At 46.7% G+C, this 22,994-nt stretch overlaps 1 protein-coding gene across 28 annotated transcripts in view; it reads left to right on the top strand.

The window, feature by feature from the left end:
* Nucleotides 1–22,994, top strand: part of ZMYND8 (zinc finger MYND-type containing 8) — a 127,602-nt gene that overhangs the window by 3,703 nt on the left and 100,905 nt on the right. For 3 of the 28 annotated variants that reach the window (XM_078057276.1, XM_036069723.2, XM_036069722.2), the window contains exons 1-2: nucleotides 1,641–1,854; nucleotides 10,675–10,745. In XM_078057276.1, coding sequence (XP_077913402.1) covers nucleotides 1,841–1,854; nucleotides 10,675–10,745 — 85 coding nt within the window. In that variant the 5' untranslated portion in view covers nucleotides 1,641–1,840. Of the gene's footprint in view, nucleotides 1–903; nucleotides 926–1,638; nucleotides 1,855–1,915; nucleotides 2,486–2,526; nucleotides 2,664–3,004; nucleotides 3,076–6,643; nucleotides 6,853–6,977; nucleotides 7,055–7,380; nucleotides 7,402–7,438; nucleotides 7,460–8,005; nucleotides 8,049–10,511; nucleotides 10,585–10,674; nucleotides 10,746–22,994 lie in introns of those variants that run through there. The other 25 variants (XM_036069715.2, XM_036069719.2, XM_036069700.2 and 22 more) reach the window with 20 other exon arrangements.

The raw sequence follows: 22,994 nt of genomic DNA, 5'->3' as shown, positions 1-22,994 counted from the left end.
CTTCTGTTGTTACAGCTTGCTGTTTTAAAAAAATCTTGTTAATTAAGCACCTTGTCTTTGAGGAAAAAAAAAAAAAAAGCAAGCAAGCAAGCATGGACATTTTAAGATCCTTCTGGATTTGTCTTTCCTCTTCTCGGTACAAACCAACTACAAAGGCAGCTTTCGGGAAGACACAGGCAAAGACCTCCTAATAGTATTGAAATGGGTGGAATTATAAGGAGCTCTAAAAAACTAGTTAATATTTTACTGGGGAGCAGTGCCAGAGATGGGGGTGGGGGGCTGCCAAGAGTAGGTCTGTGTGTGAAGTAGCTCTTCCATCTGCCTTAGGGGACGAAAAGAAGCCGTTCTCTGTGGAAATAAATTTAAGCAAGAATCCTTATAAAGCTCATGGGATTTGTCTGCCCACCGAGGGCCCAGTTCCCCAAGAACATACATACAGGGGTGATTGTGGCAGGAAGGGCTAAGCTGTGGGTGTAGGCCTGGCTAATAATGGGGGTTCTTGTTCCCTTGCTGGGCTTGACATCTTTCTTTCTCCCTCTGGATTTAAATGGCTTCTCAGACCGAGAGGCACTGCCTGTGCCCTGGATTCAGAAGGTACACGCCTCCTTGGGAAGCAAAGGCGAGAGACAGCGGCTCACTCTCTCTCTCTCTCTCTTTCTGCATCTGCCGGGAGAGCTGCAGCTGGTATTTTTCCACAGGCCTTTTTTGCGATCTCAGGGCCTAGTTTTTCCCAGCCAGGCCCAGAGTCCGAGAGAGGGTTAATAGGCAGGAAGCTGAAGGCATTGCAGACTAATACGGAAGTCAGATTTTTGTTTAACTGACAGGTTTAGCAGGCCTCAGTGGTGGGGGAGGGGGCCGGGAGGGGATGGGAAGTTTGTAGATCTAGGCATGTGGCCTGCTAGGAGCGCATTTGGCTTTTCTTAGGGTAAGGACGGAGCGGGGGGGGGGGGGGGGGGGCCCGTTGGCATCCTGGCAGGGAGGCAGGAACCCATTTTGGTTTTCCTTTGAGTACTGGCTGAGGGGGGTGAGAAGTTAGATTCTCTGCCGGCAAATGGCTCTCTGGCCTGCTTTTCCAGGAGGCGTTTTGACAATGACTATGCAAACTTGACCACTCTGCTCCCCTCCTCTTCCCAGCAGCCCGAATCCTCTGTCCTCTGAGAAGCCAGGGCTGCCCTGTAGCGATTTCTTGGGGCTCGTCTGTCCTGTTTTCCCTCAGCTCCTCAGAGGCCTTCCTCAAACCCCTTTTCCTTGCCCCCCTTGGCTGTTTTCCTGGGGCTCCCCACTCCTCGGCTTCACTCCGTCCCCGAGACCCCTCCCCTCCCCCCCCTCCGGGGGAGAACCACTCTGCTGGATTGTTCTAGAAAAGGGCCAGGCTTCCTCCCAGCCAAGAGCCGTTTCTGTGGGGGCAGGTGAGGGTGAGCCCTTTCAGCTCACCCCAAAAACTCCCTTCCCCGTGGCATCCGGGCCTCAGGCTTTGCTGGAGCAGGTCAGGCTGGCTGCACTGGTTTGCCCGTGCCGGGAAATCTAGCCAGGGTGTGGGAGAAGTGCGTCTGGGGGCCCCTTTCCCAAGTTTTTCTCGCTGCAAAAGGCCTAGCTTAGCCTGTCTTTTTCTATGCACAGGATGGCTCTTGCTCACCAGAGCCTCACAAAGATAATCGCTCAGGAAGTGTTTCAGCCAATCCCGGCCGGCCTTACACTCCGATTTGCCGGGGCAGCCAATCGGGGATGAGCTTTTATTAGGCGGCCAGATCATCAAGCCGAAGTGCCAAACCCTTTTTCTGTGAGAACTAGGAGCCTGTCCTCCATGTTTTATAAGTATTGACATTACACAGTGTTAACAATGCATCCACAGAGGTAAGCTCGACTTTTTAACCATCTTTTCTCCCCCTCCCTCTGAGACATCCGAATTGTGGGCGAGCAGTGTGATTTCTCTGTGGCTGGCCGTGCCACACTCACCCCCACAGCACTTAGGTTAACTTGGAACTGTTTAGAGAGAATTTTTTTTGCTTTCTTGGGTCACATGGCTAAGTAGCCATTAGCCATAGCTTGATTTTGCAAACTAGCAAAGGCCTGGCACACCTTTTCTTCACCAGGACATGGTGTTTCTGGAATAGTTTGAAGCTAGATCCTGGAATGCCAAAAAAGAAGCTTTTTTTTTTTTTTCCCTTTTTTTTTTCTTCTTCCTCCTCTCTCTCTTTCTCTCTCTCCCTGTCTCTCTCTCTCTCTGAGCAGTTCTCCCCCCCCCCCCCTGCACTATTGTCTTCTCCTGTGTCACATGCCTGCTGGGGGAAGAAAATGGAAGGTAAGCAAGCAGGCTCCTCTCCAAGGAGAGCCCATGGCAGACAGCAAAGCAGGCAAGTTTCCCTCTCCAAAGAGGTTCTGGGAAGGCTGGAGTAAGTTCTGACAAGAGAGGACGTGTGTTTTAAAAAGAACCAAGCCCTCAGCAGAGCAGTGCTAAGGAGAGATCCTAGCTCCTGGGGCCTAGGTGGGTGGTGGTGTCTCTCCATGGTCTGTTCTCTCCCTACAGGGCTGCTTCACTTGAAACTACATTGTTCAGCCTTTTTTCCTGACTTCTGTTGATACAGAGTGTTCTTCTGCAAGCCAGCCTACAGCCAGCAAATGTTTCTGAAAGTGTTTTCTAGGCTTTGGAGGAAGTTTTTGGAGTAGGGATGGGGATGGGGGGGGGGTGTGTGTAGAGGGGGAGGGAGGTTGGACAACATCCTGCAATAAATCTGTGAGGACTCTTTTTGAATCCCTTAGCTTTCTACTCTTGCATGATTTTCAATGAACTAATGTATCTTTTATCCTTGTTTTCATTTTCTTTTCCCTCTTTTACATTGTATCATCCTCTGTCCTCCTGTGTGATGGAGCACAGAGGAAATAAAATCATGTCTGTGGCTCATGACAGCATATTCCATATTCAGTTGTTGGGTTGTGTTGTTGTGTGTGTGTTTTTAATAATCCCATGTAACTGTTTAAAAAAAAAATTTCCTTTTTGATCAAGTCCCAAATCTGCCTGCCTGTTCTCTCTTCTTAACTGTGGAAAAATGAGACGGTTGCTTGAACATTTGTTGGGTAAGTAAAGCAATCCATTTCCTCTGTGACCATGTATAAAGAGTTTGGCGGACATTTGGGGTCTGTTTGTAACAGAGGGTCTTGGCTACAGCAGTTGGGAGGGGGGGCTTTTCATTAGCAGGAACCACATAAGGGCTTTTTAATAGTCTCTTGATTTTAGGTGACTGTTTGAATCCACTGTTTTTCCTGATAACCTGCTGCTAGGATTGAAGATCACACTTCCTGTTTACCCTCAGACAGGGGAGAAATGTTCAGTTCATTGTGACTGGACTGGAGACCTTTAATTGGGATTGTGTGGGTATTAGCTAGAACTCTGGGTAGGTGATCTGCTTGTGAAATGTAACGAAAGTGCTTGTTCTTAGAGTCACCGAGCCTTAAACACTGGTGAGGGCAGGAGCCTGGTGGTGGTGGTGGTGGTGGTGGTGTGGGGGGGCGGGGGTGTCAGCACTCCGATTTAGGATACTTGTAGTGTAAAATCCCACCCACCACCAAACTCGGTTTGATTCAGGACTCCCTGCACAACAAACAGATTTGGCCTGTTCCCAAGCCTGACCCACACATCTCTATGCACGCTTGCCTTTACTTATGATTTATTTCTCACTTTTTACACTTCCCCTGATCTCTTAATGCTGTAGCTAGAACTTACGAGTGAAAAAAAGTAGACGCTTGTTTAGCGTTAGCTTCAGAATTTGCCCAGAAGTTCACTACATAAATTTCCAGCCTGGAGACCAATCTAGCATGACTGTAAATGCTGGAAATATATTCAGTTGTTGTGTTATGCCAACTTTATGGAGTCTGTAATCTTTTTTCCTTTAAGTTCGTGTCCAGCCACCCACCTTTTAGCATCAGTTGGAAAGAGGCTCATTTAATAACGAGAAATGTACCAATTCTAAGTTAAGAAAAGTCGGTGCGAGGCCAGCTTTTCGAGTTGTTAAGAAGTGCAGGCAGTTAATGATGTTGTGTACTTAAAACTGAACAGTGCTACTACCCCACACAAGTCAGTCCAGACACTTAGCAGTTTTCTTTGTTCTTATCTCCTGGCTGTAAATGGAAATTACATATTGAGGTTCTTGTGGCCTCCCTAGAAGCAATATCTAATCACAAGACTCCTGGTTTGGTGCCTTCAACGTTTGCATAATGGTGTTTGTTGGGCTGGAAGGAAACCAAAGGGCAAGGCATTTGCCCTCTAAAAGCTTGCATTAAAATGGCTCCCACAGGTTTGCAAAGCCAAGATCTGTTTTCAAATGTGCAGTCCCAGCAAGTTCCCAGCCGTGGACCAAGCTGGCCACTTTCCTCTGGTACTGTGGCCACCACCAAGCATGAGTCTGTAAAAAGTTAATTGCTTCCAAAGTAGCTTATTTCCCAGTTTCACTAAGGGGGGAAAATAAATGTCTGCATTGCAGCAGGATTAGGTAGGGACAGCGGTGCTGGCTTACAGAGCAGCCCAATGGGGCTCCTCTCTCCAGCTTTTGAACCAATAGACTTGGAGGAAAGGTTACAGATTGACACTTGGAGTGGCCAGACTGAGAAGGGGCCTTCTGGAAGTTTCTACCATCTTTGTTCCTTTTAGGAGAAGCCTATCCGCCAAGCTGAAGAGTCTCCTACATTCCAGTCCTGGGGCATTCCCTCCCCACCGCCCACCCCCACCCCCTTTTTCTTTTTTACATCAAGGTAGAGTGATCTTTCTGCCACAGTTATAAATTTCAGAGGGAGGCCCAGAACTTGGGCTGTTTCCCTTTTTCCTTCTGCCTCCTCAGTCCCCAAAGAGGATGCACAGCTGCAAGGAACAAACACAGACACACTGGAGCTTTTGACTCCTCTCTCTCTCTCTCTTTTTTTTCTTTTTCCTTCAAGACCCTCCAGGATGGATTCACTTTTCTGCTTTGGGAAATTAAGTGGCATTCACATGGGGGAGGGGGAGTAACTGCTTTTATTAGCTCCAGAAAATGGTCAGTGTTCCGTCTGTAAGTAACTAGGAATTAATTATATATAATCACTCAGTAAACTTTCTACAGAGTTTTTCTAATTGCTGCGCATGAACATAGTTCGCCTGTTGGAGCTGAGTCCAGTTACTTTTATAATTAACAGCTCAAAGATTTGAGTCAAAGAAACAATGGGGCCTCTTGGATTATAAATTAGGGATGAAAACAATGGCTTTTTCTTTCTTTTCTTTCTTTCTTTCTCTCCTTTTCTTTCTTGTAACCCCTTTTCTTTTAAACAAAACATTCCCCCTTTTCTTTCCCTGGGAGAACAGTGGGGAAACTTCTTCAGGTCTTAAATGGGAGGGGGGGGGCAATGAGTCACATTTTAAAAAGCCAGGATGACACTAACCCAGAAAACCCTGAAGGCAAAGGTAGGTTTTTAGAAAGTCCAACCACTTCCAATGTGTGATCTCTTTGTTTCTTTTGCCTTCTTTTCTCCTCCTCTCTCCTGTGGCCGAGGCAACAAACATTTGTCCGCCGAGAGGCCCTGTATCTGGCTTTGCCTCTGGTTGACCCTGAAAAGATCTATACATGCAAAAGTGGCCTCGCCACCCCACAGCAGAGATTTAGTAAGGGAATCTGTTTAGCAGTCCTTTCCCCTTGATCTTAAATGCAAAACAAGTGAGGATTCACCCTTGGCTCCAGGTTGCTAAGGCTTTGCTGCCCTTCCCCCCACTCCGCACTCTCCTTACAGATAAACAAGCAGGCGGGAGCCATGTCAGCAGTGCGGCTAGTTTTGCTGCCAGGCTGTCCCTCCTCATCAAGATTACCTACCTACCGGCCGGCGAGGAGCCAACCTCCCGTCCTTGCCCCGGCCCAGCCTTGGGCACCATGCCCTCCTTTCTCCCCTGGAGCTAAAAAGCAGTCACCTTGAAATTCCCCACTCAGCACCAGAGTGGGGAGGCCAATTCTCAGACCTGTAACAGTAAATTACATTACCCACTCTGAGGCTGCTAGTTCGGCCTCTGAAAGCGGGTTTTGCAAAACCCATTGTTAATTTTCAGGGCTCTGTTGGGGGTGGACAAAAATCTGATTTGTGAGTATCCCGTGCATTGGCTGAGGGAATGTTTTACTGTTGTTTCTCCTCTGCAGGCTCAGATTGTCTTTCCTGGAGGTTAACTGTCTTAGGGCTGGCTGGGTATTTGGTGGCCGTTTTCAGGCTTATGCACAGCCTTTTTCTTTTACCTTGGCCTCAGAACAGGGGTGCAGCCCTTTAGCTTGGCTTTTCAGATGGCTGCTCTCCTTGCAACACTTTGATTTCACCTAGCTCCTTTTTGGTAGGGATGCAGAGCTGGTTTCTAATGTATCAAGAAGGGGGGAATGGGCTTCCTCCCCCTCCCCAGCTTGCTCCCTTTTAACATTTTTGCATTTGTGTAGACACCTGTCTGTCCGCAGTTTGTGCCACAGGGCTGCATAATTCCTGACCTCCCACCCACCTAATTTGAGGGTAAGGGGGCCTCATCTCAGAGCCTTCTGTGGAAGGCTCAGGATCTAAAAGGGAAAGGGTTTTCCTCAGGAACCTGTGACTTCACAAACTCCCCCTGTCATTGCAGATTTTTTTTTTTTTTTAAGCTTCTAAACGTTGGGTTGTTGGTGTCCTTTGGTTGAGCTTTTCCTAGTTCTGATATTTAGGAAGGTGGCTTTGAAACTAGCAGGGCTGCTTCCACAAGAGCTACAGCTATTGAACAACCTGCTACCATTTTAGCTTCAATACAGGAATGAGGCAGTGTTGCCAGACGCCATTTTAAGAATCCTGCATAAATAGCTTAGCTCCCGATGACTCTGCCTGTTTTAGGTGAGTGCTTATATAAAGCTGCTCTGCTAACCATTCCCTTCCCCCCACCCCCAATTTAAAAAAAAAAATTAATTGCAGATTTAGGGAAGCATGGTTTTCTTATTTTGATGTTCACTCTTTTGTGATCTAGCAGAGGAAGATGTTGTGTCTTGGGGATTAAATATTTCTTACAGCCTGGACCAGTTTGGTATTTTGAATGAAAGTAAAAAGCTAAAGGAAAAGTCCTTGCGAATGATGCATGATTCTTGAATTGCCGTGCGATGATCCTCATCTGTAGAACCAGAGTCTTGTGCATGCTGGTTATATATTCTAGCTGGGTTAGATATTCTTGGTTAAAAGTCAAATAGTAGGGGCACTTGGGGAAAAGAAATATCTGGGCATTGTGTATCCAGGCTTTTTTTTTTTTTTTTTTTTTTCCTCCTGTCAAAACTAGATGTTTTTTTCTTTCTCTCTCTCTTGGAAGTGTTGAGGGGGATGGCATTCCTGGGAATTACGGACCAGCCTTGAGTCTTCAGAATTAATAATCAGAAGGCTTAAAACATCCTGGAGGTGCAGCACTTCATCTGCAACTTTTAATTGCTCTTTTTCAGTGCATGCAGGTTAAGAAGTAAGCCTGGGTTTTCTTGCTCAGGCATTGGGGGGACAAATCTTTTATTCTTTCTGGGACCGGATGGGAAAGTCTTGCTTGTATTTGCAGATACTGTTATTTCTTCTTTAATTGCCTGAAACGTATCAAGTTTGTGAAATCCAGAGGCAAGTGACTTAGGGTAAATGTGAGGGCAAGAGGTGGCGGCGGTGACAACAGACAATGTATACAACTAGTTGATGGTGTATTTTCTTGTTGGAGTGAAAGGCTGTTGTTTGGTTTTCAGCTAATTTTACCCTTTTCTTTAGCTGGTCCCCAGCCTCCCCAGTGGACCTTAAAAAAAAAAAAGTAATGTCAGTTTGAAACAAGGGCTTGTTGTTCCATTGTTTTTGATTTAAATAATCGGGGTTGCTAGAAGCTAGCAGATAGGAAAGATGCTGTGTATTTTCTAAGACTTTAATGTGTTAAGGACAAGAGTTCAAAGTCTTTTCTCCAGGTGCAACTGCCTTTTCTTTTTAACAATTATTGTTATTTGACTTTTTTTTTCTCCTCCAAACGACTGAACAGTTTTTAACTTAAATTGACCACGATCTGTGGGGCATTCAGACAGGTACAGATCTTTTCTCACCACCACTTTTGATGTAATATTGATAATTTTTTCCCTAATAACATACTAATCCTTAACACTAAACCAAAAACAAAAAAAAAAAACAACACAACAACCACCAAAAAAACTGAGATCAGTGGTGTAGAAAAAAGGAAGTCCCTTTAGATGTGGCTATTCAGAATGACTCATTTTGCATTCTGGTCTTTGCTCTTGTAAATGAAGTTTTTTCCCTTTTAACGCATAGACACTGCAATTTCCTTTAGTCAAATGCAAGTTGTTGTGTGTGTGTGTGTGTGTGCACGCGGGCATGTGCGGGCACGGGTTCCCTTTGAAAGCATGGCTTGCTGATCTGCTAAAAAAGATGGTTTTTTGAAATTGTGCTCAAATCCTTGGCTGAAGCTGGTGGTGCTATTGCTAAAGTTAGGTGATTATGGGGCCCACTTGTAATACTTGCAAAGATAAAACCGCTTCACTTTTCTCCCCTCTTGCTGCAGCAGCAAATAGCCACCAGCTAACTAGTTTGCATTTCCCTAGCTTCTCAGCAGCATCCCTGCCTGAAGGACTCCCACTCCTCTTGGGCTGCCAAAAGCCAAATAATTGTTCTCTTGAATGCAGTCTTACATGATCAGTACACCTTTGAATGTTTTCATCACTGCAGAAATCCGTCAAGTGGGTTTTAGGGGCTCTGTTCTGCCTAACTATTTTATCACTGTACGTTTGGGTGGGATCCCAGATGCGTGTTTTCTATGTCCCTCAAAACGGGGGATCGGTTGCAGTAAGTTTAGTATTTCACATACTTCGTGCCGGAGAGGGAAACAGAATTCTAGTTGCTAGAAAGATCAAGGTTGCTATTTGTTCTTTTCAAGTTGACCATCTCCCCATCTCTGAGGGTTGCTTGATATATATATATATATATATATATATATATATAGGCAAGAAACCATCAGCAAGTATTCATTTGGACCGTGTTTGTGTTGCAGGCAGAGTGTGTTTCCGAGTTGAGAATGTCTCTGAAGTTGGAGTAAAAAGTATTCGTGCTAAAATCACCTTCCACAAATCACCTTGTAATATTGCCTGTTAGCAAAGTGTTTAAATTTAAGAGTCTGCTTCTGATGGAAACCGTTTGTGACAAAATGCAAGTTGTTTCTTTGGCGATTGGTGTCACAGCTTTCTCCACGGATGCAGTGTCAGTGAAATTGTTAATCGGGTTCTACATCAGAGAGCTAAATGTGTTAATATTCCAATTTTAAGCTACCTTTCTTTCTTCTCTCTGCTGGGACTAGTTACGTTTGAGGTGTGCAAGTTTTCTAATTTTATTCTGAGCTATAATTTCTTCCTTTCTGTCTGGTTCCCATCCTGAGTCCTCTTCCCCTATCAGACATGGCCCTCTCCTAAAGCCATCTCCTTCTGACCCTGAGGTTCCAGGCCTTTTCGGACTCATCTTTTGTCTTGTCACAGTCTCAGACCACGGAACACAGAAGGGACATTCTAATCCTTCCTCTCCCTCTCTCAGCCGTCCCTCCAGTCCTGGCTTTGAGTCTTCCAAATGGAAAATTCCAGCCATATCAATTGGTGATGTACCCATTTTCTTCATGGTGAATCACAGACTGATGGAGTTGCTGCTAGAGTACTTTGCCCATACTCTTATCACTTCATTTCAGCCTGAAGGCTTGGAAGGTTCCAGCACCTCAAACATTTTGCACCTATAAAAGCAGAACTCTACTGGCTTGCCTGGGAGGTGTGTGTATGTGTGTGTGTGTGTGGGGGGCACATGAAGTGGCCTGCACTCTATTCAACGGGAGTTTCAGCCGAGTGAGAGAAGATTCTGGTGGACCTTCCCAGCCAAGGGGCCTGTTTCCCGCTGCCCCCCTCCCCTCTCTCCCCAACCCCCAACTCTCAGCCTGTCTTTTAAATAATCCTTCCTCATTCCACTTTTGTGGTGGGGGATAATTAGTCACAGCTCAAGAGTGCTGAATGCTTGTTCTAAGCCATGCGTGCAACAGAGAGGAAACATCCAGGGGGTGGGAGTATGGACACCCCAAGCCTAATTCCTGGGATAAGTGCTCGTGGTTTGAATGTTTTGAGACCAGGCCTTTTGCTTCTAACCTGGGCATATTCTCCCACTTTTCAGTTTAACCTATATATATTTTTTTCCTGTTTCTGCCTCATCGGGAAATTGTAAGAATTAGCCGGGAGGTATGGGAAATGCTCTCTGCCTTGCAGCATTCAGAGATCAGAACTATGGGTACCCTGCGAAGCACCTCTAACCTGAACCCGGTGTTAACAAGGAGAAACTTGTTTACTTGCCGGCTGGGTTCTCATTGGCCCACGGGGGCAGATTGTAATTGTGTGTCTAAAGATGTGCTTTTTTGCATCCCCCAGGAGCATGACAACTGGAATAGTAATTTGACTTAAAAAAAAGAACAGCCTAGTGGTTTGAAAAACTCCTTTAGGAGTCTTACTTAGCACATTGTTGGAAATCAAGTGTGGGGTTCCGCCCCCCTGCCGGCCCTGAGAAAGGATGGGGGATTGTTTCAATGTGGGTTTGTTGTTAGAACTTCTCAATAGCGGCCCCCATGGGGAAAGTTCTCAGTCTACCTAAACGTGAACATAATTTGCTCTGTTTCAGCTTGGCCGAAGAGGAAATAAAAACTGAACAGGAGGTGGTAGAGGGCATGGATATCTCTACTCGCTCCAAAGGTGAGTAAAAATCTTGTATTATCTATTCCAGAGCAGAGGAGGAAATTGGAATTTCTTTTTCTAGTTGTCGTAGGGCAGTGAAGTGTGGCTGTAGGATCCGAGGCTGTAACACTCCTCTGATTTTGAGAGGAACCTTTGATGGATGGGCCTAATTTGTGGAGAAATCCTCTCCTTTTGATTTCTTTTCCCTTGTGTGTCTGTGTAGGTAGAACTACCTATGGGATGGTGGGTGGGGATTGTCCCAACAGTAAATTTTACATATGTATCATGACTGAGGGGGAGGGTGGCTCCTTGCCTCTCTGCAGGGTGACTTTTAGGAATTCACCATTTAAATAAGCATGTTCTAGAAGCAACCAGAGAGTCCAGCTGTTGCTGGGTTTCTGATTTTAATAACAGTCCTCTTTGGAATCACAGAGATGAAACAGAGTTGGCCCTCCTTGCAAAACGGTGGTCTTGGTTAGAGATAAAGAGGAAATGTAGGACTTTCTGGAATGCTGGGGCCAGCGTTTGCATTTAGGACAAAATTTAGCAAATTAGAGCAAACACAGTTGATGTTTTAATTCAGAATGTTGCGTTAGACTCCTCAAAATCTTCTAATTGTGGGATTGGTACTTTTCATTTGGTCTGTGTGAAATTGTAGGAGGCTTCCCAGAAGGAAGTAGTTATTCAGTTTTTGCCTTCAGGGTGTTTTTAGGAATGAGCTACTGGAGCATTTTCCACATCTTTGGTTGATGAAAATGCTCATTTCCAAGCTTAATGGGTGTACCAAGGTGCTGGTATTCCTTCGACAAGTCACTGAGTGTCTGCTCTGAGCTGAGGGTTATGGGGGAGATAGGGAGGGTTGGGGGAAGGGTTATTGCAGACTGCCAGAAAGATTCTAGATCTTTCTAGAATCCAGCTAGAGAGCATTATAAGAAGTGGCTGGCTCCCTAGAGGAATCTAAAACAACAAAGCTTTTTGAGGCTTTTTATAAGATAGCCCTGTCATTTGGGGCAAAGATGAGGGTCAGATAATGAGGGCTGTGACTCTGGCTGTTGTTGGGGCCTGGCCTCACAGATGGGCGGGGGGCGGCATGGTTTGGCCGGGTGGGTGGGGTGCCCTAGGTGAGAAGGCCAGGCTGCCAGGGTGGGTGGTCTGTGCCCGGGGGTGGAGGGGGTAGAGGGGGTATGCCTGAGCAATGGAGCAGGCTGAGGATTTGGGGAGGGTGGGCCTAGTCAGAGGGCCACTGCCTCTTCATCACAGCCCCCCCTGCCCCCCGCTGGGCCAGCAGCACCTGTAATGATCAGGAGAGCCACGGGGAAGTTTTGAGCAAGGAAAGAACCTTCCTGAAGAGGGGTCTTTAGATAGTTGCTGACGAGAGAGCATGTCCCATTCCCCTCGTGGTCAGAATGGAATTTGGGGGGCGCCTGGGTGGCTCAGTTGGTTGAGCGACTGCCTTTGGCTCAGGTCATGATCCTGGAGTCCCTGGATCGAGTCCCGCATCGGGCTCCCTGCTCGGCAGGGAGCCTGCTTCTCCCTCTGACCTTCCCCCCTCTCATGTGCTCTCTCTCTCTCATTCTCTCTGTCTCAAATAAATAAATAAAATCTTTAAAAAAAAAAAAAAAAGAATGGAATTTGGGACAGAGACACCAGAGAATGGGACACAGGGGTCTTTGTCCTTACTGTGCTCCTCATTTGCACGCTTTTTGTCTCTGTCCCTTCATGTTCTTATCTTTAAAATGGGGTGTTGGGTCAGATTCTAAGATCCTTCCACCTTGGGCTTCTCTTGTAGAACTGATGCTCACTGACAGTATTTACAAAGGCCATGTTTGTATCAGGAGCCTTTTCTTCTTGAATTATTCTAGTCCCCTTAGGAGGTGGGAGGTGTTGTTCCCATTTTGCAGATGAGGACACTGAGGCTCTGCCTAGCAACCTCTCACAGGTGGTAAATGTAGGATGGGATCGAACCGATGGCTCCAGCTACCACCAAGGAGGTGCTTCCTTCCTGAGCACTCAGTGCCTGGAATGCCCTGTAGCCTCGTTGTGGAGACTTTTCCAAAAGGGTCAAACTCAGGGATCATCCATCAGGGTGGGAGGCCCACTTTGCTCAGGCCCCCCCCACTCTGTGTGGGAGAGCCCTCCTCTCGTCTTCTTTCAGACCCCTGGGATGCTCCTAGCTCTTCACCAGCTTGCATCTCCCAATGACTGTGGCATCTGAAGTGATGATCCCCCGGGGTGACCATTGTTCCTTGTTTCATTGTCCCACTCTGGTCCTGTTGCTACAGCAGCGAGGGTGCTCCTAGAAGACAGATCAGATCCTGATCATCTTGTGAACTCCTTCCACTGACCTTCCAGTTTCCTTCGGCTCAAGTTGGAGGTCACTATGGCCTACCTACCTGGGTCAACCCATTTGCCTTCATTCACCCTGTGACCTTCTGTTTGACTCTACCAATTTCTCTCCCTGACTCCATTTGAACTGCCCCACCTTCTTTCCCTCTGGTCCCTCTCGGGGGCCCTGTGTGTCCTGTGTCCTTTGCCGGGAACGTGCTGCTCTAGGTCCGGCTGCCTTTCTTATCTCTCAATTCATCTTAGACCTCCTCTCCCAGAGACCTTTGGTAGCAATCCAGTCCAAAGGAGCCATTCCATCATTTTCTGTTACATTTTTAAAAGTAACTTCTAATTTTAGAGCAGCTTTAGATTTCCGGATAAGTTGGGCAGATAGTGCAGAGTGTTCCCATGTCACCCCTCCCACTTCCTGCGCACGCGCGCGCGCGCGCGCGCACACACACACACACACACACACACACACACACACACAGATAGCTTTTCCCTGCTATTAACATCATATGCTCCATGGTGCCTTTGGCACAGTTGATGAATCTATATCGGTATGTCGTTATCAACTAAAGTCTGTACATTGTTCAGATTCCCTTGGGTTTTTGGGCGCCTGGGTGGCTCAGTTGGTTAAGAGACTGCCTTCGGCTCAGGTCATGATCCTGGAGTCCCAGGATCGAGTCCTGCATCGGGCTCCCTGCTCAGTGGGGAGCCTGCTTCTCCCTCTGACCCTACCCCCTTCTTGTGCTCTCTCTCTCTCTCTCTCTCATTCTGTCTCTCTCAAATAAATAAATAAAATCTTAAAAAAAAAAAAAAAGATTCCCTTGGGTTTTCTACCGAGGTCGCTTTTCTGTTCCAAGATCTTACCCAGTAAACCAGGTTACATATAGTTAGGGCTCCTTAAGTCTCCTCTTGGCTGTCAGTTTAGTTTCTCAGACTTTCCTTGTTTCCGATGACCTTGATAGTGTTTTTTTTTTTTTTTTAAGACTATTTATTTGACAGTGAAAAAGCACAAGCAGGGGGAGCCGCAGAGGGAGAGGAAGAAGCAGGCCCCCTTCCGAGCAGGGAGCCCGATGCGGGGCTCAATCCCAGGACCCTGGGATCATGACCTGAGCCGAAGGCAGATGCTTAACCATCTGAGCCACCCAGGCGCCCTGACCTTGGTAGTTTTGAGGAGGGATATCTCTCAGTGGGGATTTATCTGATGTTTTCCTCATGACTGGACTTGGGTGGATTGGGGTTGTGGGTTTTTGGGAGGAAGACCACAGAGTAAGATACCATTTTCATCACATCACATCAAGGGTACATTAAAAAAAAAAAGATTATGTATTTATTTTTATTTATTTATTTATTTATTTTTTTTAAAGATTTTATTTATTTATTTGACAGAGAAAGACGCAGTGAGAGAGGGAACACAAACGGGGAGTGGGAGAGGGAGAAGCAGGCTTCCCGCCAAGCAGGAAGCCTGATGTGGGACTCGATCCAGGGACTCCAGGATCATGACCTGAGCCGAAGGCAGTCGCTTAACCAACTGAGCCACCCAGGCGCCCTATGTATTTATTTTTAGAGAGAGAGCAAGCGCGGTGGGGAGGGGCAGAGGGAGAGAGAGAGAATCCTGATGTAGACTCCCTGCTGATCAGAGGAAGCGCAACTCGGGACTTGATCCCACGACCCTTAGATCATTACCTGAGCTGAAATGAAGCGTCGGCTGCTCAGGCACCCCTCATGGTACGTGTTACCGATGTGCTTTCTCGCTGATGATGTTGATCTTGACCACCTGGCCGGTTGGGTCAGGTCACCAGCCTCCTGTTCTGTACTCTTCGTAAGGAGGTCCTGATGCCCGCCACACCTGCCGAGTGCGGGTGTGCTCTTACCTCCTTGAGGCCAGAGTGTGTACACAAATTATTTGGAATTCTTCCCTTTGAGAGATTTGTCCCTTTTGCCCAGTTATTTGTTACTTAGTCATTTATATCAGCATGACTCTATTATTTTAAACCTTGGGTTGTAGTCCAGTACGGCTTATTTATTTTGTTGCTCAAGATGTTCTAGGTTTAAGGGGGCGCCTGGCAGGCTTAGTCGGTGGAACGTGTGACTCTTGATTTCAGGGTTGTGAGTCTGAGCCCCACGGTGTGGGTAGAGATTAAAGATGGTCTGGCTTAGGCCATGAGGAGCTCTTCTAGTTGGTTCCTGTGTCCCTTTGATATCAGTGGGGTTGATGTGTTGGTTGACTGATAGATTGAACACTTTCTTACTTTTGGCCACTACAAGATGCATTAGGCTCATCTTGTATATTCTGCCCTGGATTTAGCCATTTCCCGTGGGCACCCTGGTTCCTTTTATTGGAGAGTAGCATTGGAAACCAAGCTCTGGTTCCTCAGTGTGCTTGTTGCTACGGAGATGTCTTTGTTTCTTGGTCCTCTTGGCCGACAGAGCTGGGAAACGTATGTGTGTATACTGACCCGTATGTATACATACAACTATAACGATTTCTCCCTGTATGTACATTAACCTAAACATGAGTTCATACGTCTCCAATTCTGATCCATGACCATGTGGATCATTCCAGCGTTCTCCTCTCCCTTGTCTATAACCTCTCACTCCTGAACTGAGAAAGCTCCCTCTCACCATCTGCCATTTGTTTACTATGTTCTGGTACATTTTAAATCTTATTGTCGGTGTACAGCTTGATAAACTTAAACACATGTATACACTTGTGTGACCACAACCCAGATCAAGAGAATTGAACACTTATGGCATTCCAGAAGGCTCCTCAAGCTCACTCCAGATTTCCTTCATAGCCCTCTCTATGATCTTGTACTTCTTATTTGTTTATTGATGGTCTCCTCTGCTGGAATAAAGGTTCCGTCTCTCCCCAGGCTCTAGACCGCCATGGTCAACCACTCCCTTCCATTTGAGAAGTTAGGTAGCATAGAGGTTTGTTTATTGATTTTTATTTTATTTTTTTATGTTTTTAAAGATTTTATTTATTTGACAGAGAGACACACAGCGAGAGAGGGAACACAAACGGGGAGTGGGAGAGGGAGAAGCAGGCTTCCCACCGAGCAGGGAGCCCGATGTGGGGCTCGATTCCAGGACCCCGAGATATGACCTGAGCCGAAGGTAGACGCTCAATGACTGAGCCACCCAGGCACCCCTTATTTTATTTTTTAAAATATTTGTCAGAGAGAGAGAGCACAAGCAGGGAGAGTGGCAGGCAGAGGGAGAAGCAGACTCCCTGCTGAGCAGGGAGCCCGATGCAAGACTCTATCCCAGGACTGTGGGATCATAACCCGAGCTGAAGGCAGACACTTCACCAACTGAGCCACCCAGGCATCCCGGCATAGAGGTTTAAAAAAAACCTCTTCTGGAGCCAGACTCCCTGGGTCCGCACTCTGGCCCGCCCCTGACCTGGCTGGGTTATTCTTTGTGGCTCAGTTTCCTCTTGTCCATGGGGATGGTAAAGCTAGCTGAGGATTGAATTTGCTCATATACACGGAGTGCTCAGAACTGGGGTGTAGTGTGTGCTCAGAAGCGTTAGCCAGGATTAGAATCAGAGGAAGAGGGATGAGCTTGTATTGATAAGCCTGTCAGGTGGAAGCCCTATTTACTACGTTCTACTGTTCCCCCCACTTAGAACCTCTAGGAAGGGGGCGTGGAGACAGATAGGGGAACCATGCCCAGACTGTGAAGAGTTGTAGGCTTCCCAGAAGTTGGGCTCAGATAGGCTTCCCGTGCTCTTGGCCTCTATGACATTTGAAGAAAGCTTGTCTGCAGCTGGCTGGGACTGATTTTCCCAGGGCCCTTGCTGTGGTGGGGAAACCATGAGGGGGAATGGGAGGGGTCACCTGGTTTTGAGGGAGACCTTTTTCCTCCCGCAGGGACTGCCTTGGATGGCTTTCTTTGTGTGGAACTGAGCTCCCGTCTTCCATGGTTGGGTGGCCAGGTGACGGGGTGCTTTTGTGTCTAGAACCTTGGGTCAGGCGAGTTAATTGCATTCACAGATGCCTGGAGCCATGCTGGGTGGCTCAGGTGCTGAGAGCTGAGGTCAGCATGGTCTAAATGGGATGCTTGCAAAGGCTGACTTCTCTCTCTCTTCAGACCTCATTATCTCTAAGTCCACGGTGGGATGATCTGGACCCAGCAAATGCATACTTATTTCTCCAGCCTGCTTTTCTTGTGGTTTGGGAAGTTCAGTGGTTCAGTCCCCACAGGACGCCATTTGGTCAGGATTCTTTGGTTGTGAGCCATGGAAGCCAGTTCTGGTTAATGGGAGCAGGAAAAGGATGGATGAAGGTGTTCCCTTGGCTCACAGGGTTGATGGGAAGGCCGGAGGTCCAGGGATGCTGTGGGGAGCAGAACCAGTGTATAGCCTCCCCACGGTCAACAGGACAAAGTCCCCTGGGAGAGTCGCTCACCTTGTTTCATGCATCTGCCCTTTGGCCAGGGAAGGGCTGGTGTCCGGACACCTGGTCCCACCAACTGCCCCCACCAGGGAGGAGATGATTCTTTAGGAGGTGACGTGGCCACTCTGGCGTCTTGGGAAACTGGTACCATCATTCTCTATTTGCAGATGGAGAGCAGGCCTTGAACTGTCCTCTGCTTGGGACACTTAGAAACTCCAATAACTGACTCACAATTCTTTAATCCTATTCCGACATCTAGTCCGTACGACCCTTCAGGTTCTCTAACTAAGTATCAGTTTGTACACCCATGACATGCACCCATTTATTAACTTAAGTAATTCCCAAGCTGGCCATTGCCATTACCCCAGCCTGGGCATTTACTGGAGCGTTTTAGTTCTCTGGAGACAAAGCTTTCGAGCTTTTAAGATGTCAGGTTGACATTTGTGTCCAAGGGTAGTGATTTGCTGAAAGATGTTCAAGCATAAAGTACTGTCTAGATGCCAGGTGTGTTTGCCTGGCTGATATCTTCTGAGTACTTATTAGTGCCAGGGATTCTATGCAAATTACTTCATTGGATTTTTATAATAATGCTGGGATGTAGGTGTGTCATTAATCCCATTTTATAGCCAAGGAAACTGAGGCTCAGTGGGATTAATGGAGTGGTGAAGTGGAGAACTGGGGTCAGGTTTTCTCTTTGAGTTTAAACCTCTGTACATAGCCATGTGCTGTATCCAAGGGTGCTAAGTCCGATGTCTGCAAGGTAGATGAGTGAGATGAGTTGGCTGGCACCTTGGGGTGCAGGGGCCTTTGAACGGCAGAGTGCCTGCCCTGATGCGGGAGTGTGCCTCCATCTGACTGCTCACCAGCAGGAATATGGCTCACCCAGTGTTGCCCGGATCTCCCTCCACCCCCCCCCCCCCGCCCCGCCGATAAAAACGCCTGCCTGGGAGCTGTGGTTTATACAGGCCAGTTTTTCAAAGACCACGCACGAACCCAACAACACATATCTCCAGGTCAGAAGTGGCTTGTCAGTTTGCATTCTCTGCATGAGACTGGTCACAGCAAAGCTCCTTGCAGGATTTTGGCCACACGATGCTTGACTCAGAGCAAGCCCCTCCAAGGCCAGGGACTTGAAGTCTGAAAAATGATGGTCTCTGGGAGTTCATGTCTCCATACAAAGGCTCCCCTGTTTGGGCTGCTTGCCTCTTGATCCTGCCATGTGTGCATTTTGCGGTAATGATTGTGGTGTGCGGATGCCAGGCTGCCAAAGCTGAAACCATTTTTAAAAATGTCTGTGTAATGTCACCCGCACAAGGGAATGAGCCACTTGGAAACCGTGCACAGATGCAGCGGAAGCTCAAGATATTAAAATCTTGAACAGTATCATTCTTGCTGAGATTTGCCTGGGTTAGGGATATGTTTTCTGAGACAGGATGCTAGAGAATATACAATTATAGCAATTTGCTAACCAGCCCCAGACCTTAATTAGTACAGGATCCTTGTTCTCACTGTTGTATGTAAATTAAGACTGTTTCACAAAGGGATTGTTTATGAGGATGGCTATGAGATAGAGACCTTCTGTCATTTTTTTTTTCCCAAGGAAACTCTAAGAAACTACAGCCGTAAACATTCTTAAATCACAGTGTGATGCAGAAGTGCTGAGAATTTTCTTTTAAAAAGTGAGCATCAGTATTTTTAATTCTATTTTGGCTCTTCCATAGCCTAAGAAGTACCATCCATGTACTATGCAACGGAAAGCATTTATTTGTGAGTTAGATTACCAGATTGTTCCTCTCCTAAGAAGATTTAAAATGTCCCGGAACTCTGAAGATGTTGGATAATGGCTTTCCAAATGAGAAATCTACCTTCTCTTGGCTGGAGTAGCATCTGCCGTGCATCTGTTCATGGGATCCTGTCGCCCTGTTCGTGCAATTTCGTTTTGTGGTTCACTTGTGGAAAACTTTGTGTTTGCCCCATTTTCTTTTTTTTTGGCCCCATTTTTGAAGCCTGACCCATGCTATATGTTTATGTGACTTCTGTTATTCTAGAAGACTGTGATCTAAAATGGACTGTTTTCAACTTTAGTTTGAAAAGAACCATCTCCTTTTCTTCCTCCAAATGCCTGTAGAATTAAGGTACCAGGTCCGAGGCCTTTTAGAGATCCTGGCACTTTTTTTTTTTTTTTTTTTTTGCCTGAAACTTTCAAATAGGTTTGCTCCCTTGACGATGGGTCCTTTACCGTTGACTTGAGGGGAGCAAGTTCGGAAAGCCCCCATCTCGTGGTTCGGGTGGAGTGCAATATCATAGGGTCCTCCTAGCCCGTACCCCAAGTTCGTTCTACCCACTTGCAGCTTTCCTGGGAACCTAGAAACCTGGCATTTCACAGACTTAAAAAACAAAACAAAAACCAAGAACAAAAGCTTTATTGATATATAACTCACATATTGTACAAATCTCTATTTTAAAGAATACACTTAAATGGTTTTTGATATGTTGTGCCACCATCACCACAATTGATTTTAATATTTTCCTCATTCCAATAAGAATCCCCATCCCCATTAATAATCACTCCCTATTGTCCCTTTATCCCAGCCCCTGACAACCACAAGTCTACCTTCTGTCTCTGTGAATTTACTTATTTTGGTTGTTTTATATAAATGAAGTCACAGAGTATATGACCTTTTGCGTCTGACTTACTTCTTAGGCTTAATGCTTTCAAGACTCATCCACATTGTAGCATATGTCAGGACGTTGTTCTTTTTATGGCTGAAGAATGCTCTATTATGGGTATATCACATTTTGTTTACCGACTCATCCATCCGTTCATAGACATTCGACTTGTTTCCACTTTTGGGCGACTCTGAATAAATGCCGATGTGAAAATTTTGTATGCGTTTTTGTAGGGGTAGATGTTTTCATTTCTCTTGGTTATAAACGTAGGTAGGAGTGGGGTTCTGGGGTCCTAGGGTAAGTCTGTTTAGCGTTTTGATGAATGTATGGACTTTTGAGCACACTAAAGTCTCTCCCCCGTCTACCCTCTTGACCCTGCATGCTTTCTACTAGCCACTCTTCCCTGGCCTCTTCTTCAAAGCCATATTTCTTGGGAGAAGTGTCTGTATTCATGTCATGGGTTCCTCACCTCCAGATTTGTCTTGCCAGCTCCATTGTGCCTTCTACCTGGTCCCTCCATGTGAGTGTCTTACTGAGCTCCCTCACTGAGCTTCCTGCCGACTCCATGTTTGTTGCTTTTTCTGGTGGAGCTTTCCATACTCCTCCACCTTGATCTGACAGAGGTATTGGACATTGCCCTTCATTCTTCTCCTGGAAACCATCTCTTCCTTGGCTGTTCTTTTGCTACCTCAGTCCTGGTTTTCCTCCTCTTTCCCTGGTACCTTCTCTGCTCGACAGCCATTAAATGTTGGCGTTGTAGAAAGCCTGGCCTTGGCCTCCTCTCTCCCAGCGTGTTCTCTCCCTGAGTGATCTCGCCCACATCTGTAGCTTTGTGACTCACACATTTTTTATTTCCAACCTAGATTTTTCCTGAGTCATGAGGCAGAAAGGGCCAGCTGCCTACCTGACCTCCCTACCTGACCTCCCTACCTGTTGTTCATGGGTGTCTCGAACTCAGCGTGTCCCAAGCTGATTTCACATCTCAGCCTGCTCTCCTGCTGCCCACCCCTCCCATCCCTAACAAAACACCTGCTTCTCTACTGTGAGGGATAAGCCAGGACTCTGCCAGTTGGCTAGGTCAAAGAGATGGGACTTAATTCTTAATTCTTCTGTCCTTTTGCCTTTTTGTGTCATTTTCTCACAGTGTTAGGTCCTAAATATCATTGTGTAGGTTATCACTCTTGGACTGCAGTGGCCTCTTAACTGGTCCCGAGGTCTCTGTCTACCCCCCAGTCCTTCTGAAAGGAACATCTCCTCTGGCTACCATCTCCTACTTGAAGCACTTAAAGAGCTCGCTCTCCTTATAGTTTCAGGATGAAGATCAAAATCCTAAAATCCCCCTGTGTTGGTCCCTGCCTACCCTTTAAGCCTTTCTCTGTGTTCCCCTTTTCTCTCTTACTTGGGCCACACCAATATTTGAGATTTCAGAGAGAGTGCTATCTCTAGCCATGGAGTCTTTGCTCCTACCTGGGAGATACTCTGCTCTCCTCTCTCCTAACCTCCCAACCCCCCTGAGTCTAAGGCTCCAAATGAGGGTGGGTCCTGCCTTTTGTTTTTCTTGATCCCATTATGATCGGTGCCTCTTTTACTACCACTGTGCCCGTTCTGGTTGGTGTGCAGTAAATATTTATTTTGAACAAATGAGTGAATGGCTTGACTTTGTCTATCAGATGCATAGAACTTTTATCCTGGAAAACGAAGTAAAAACAGCCTTTCAGCTAGAGAGGGTGGCTTTGTTTCCAGCATAATCCGTGCCTGGAAATAATTACCCAAGCTCAGATGTCTGCTCTCTCTGAAACGATTGGTGGCCTGTCTTTCTTTCGCCCCAGGGACATAGCACTCTTTGAAATGGCCCCCTTCCCTCTGATTTCTTTCCTTCCCGAAGTATTAATACCACTCAGGTAGGGCCCTTTCCAAAACACAAGTCTGATTGTCCTCTCCTGCTTTAAATTTCTAAGGGCTCCTGAAGACTACAGTCTTGAGCAGGGAGAGATCCAAGGCCCTACTCCCTGTCCTTTCTAGGCTTGGGTCAGCATCCCCGCAGACCTGCACGTTGCCTTATGCAGCCTTCCAGCCCAAGTATCGGTCCTGGGATAGGTCAGGTTCTCTCCTGCTCCTTGCAGAGGCACACCTTTGCGGGTCCTTCCAGACTACTCTCCTAGGTGACTGCCTTGCCCTCACCTTCTCCACGTGCTTGGGGACCCAGCCCCCCCCCCCTGAGCTTTCATTTATACCTCCTTCAATGGAGTCCTTTGACTTCCAAAGTCAGAATCACCCTGGAAAGTCCCTTAAATTGCCCATAAAGTACAGTAATCAGCTCTGATCAGGCATTCTTTTTTTTTTTTAAAGATTTTATTTATTTATTTGACAGAGAGAGACACAGCGAGAGAGGGAACACAAGCAGGGGAAGTGGGAGAGGGAGAAGCAGGCCTCCCGCCGAGCAGGGAGCCCGATGCGGGGCTCGATCCCAGGACCCTGGGATCATGACCTGAGCCGAAGGCAGATGCTTAACGACTGAGCCACCCAGGCGCCCCTTATCAGGCATTCTTATACATACTAAAGGCTTGAGAATTTTCAAGCTAGGCTAAGGAAGGAATCAAAGGCAAGTCCATATACATATTTCTAGGCATCAGATCATTATGCCTTGAAGACATTGGCCAAATACCTCAAGTAGGGATGGGTGGAGGATTCTGAGGTATTCTGCTTTCTTGCCAGGCTGGCTCTCTTCTCTGTTTAATACAGAGCTTCTTACAGCAACGCTGTCTGCTATATATGGCTGTTTAAATTTACATTAATTAAAATAAAAAAAAATTACAGTTGTACTAGCCACATTTCAGTTGTCCGATAGTCGCGTGGAGCTGAG

Source organism: Halichoerus grypus, chromosome 10 (genome assembly GCF_964656455.1).
Source record: "Halichoerus grypus chromosome 10, mHalGry1.hap1.1, whole genome shotgun sequence".
Classification (NCBI taxonomy): Eukaryota; Metazoa; Chordata; class Mammalia; order Carnivora; family Phocidae; genus Halichoerus; species Halichoerus grypus.
This window is presented reverse-complemented; position numbering and strand designations above follow the sequence as displayed.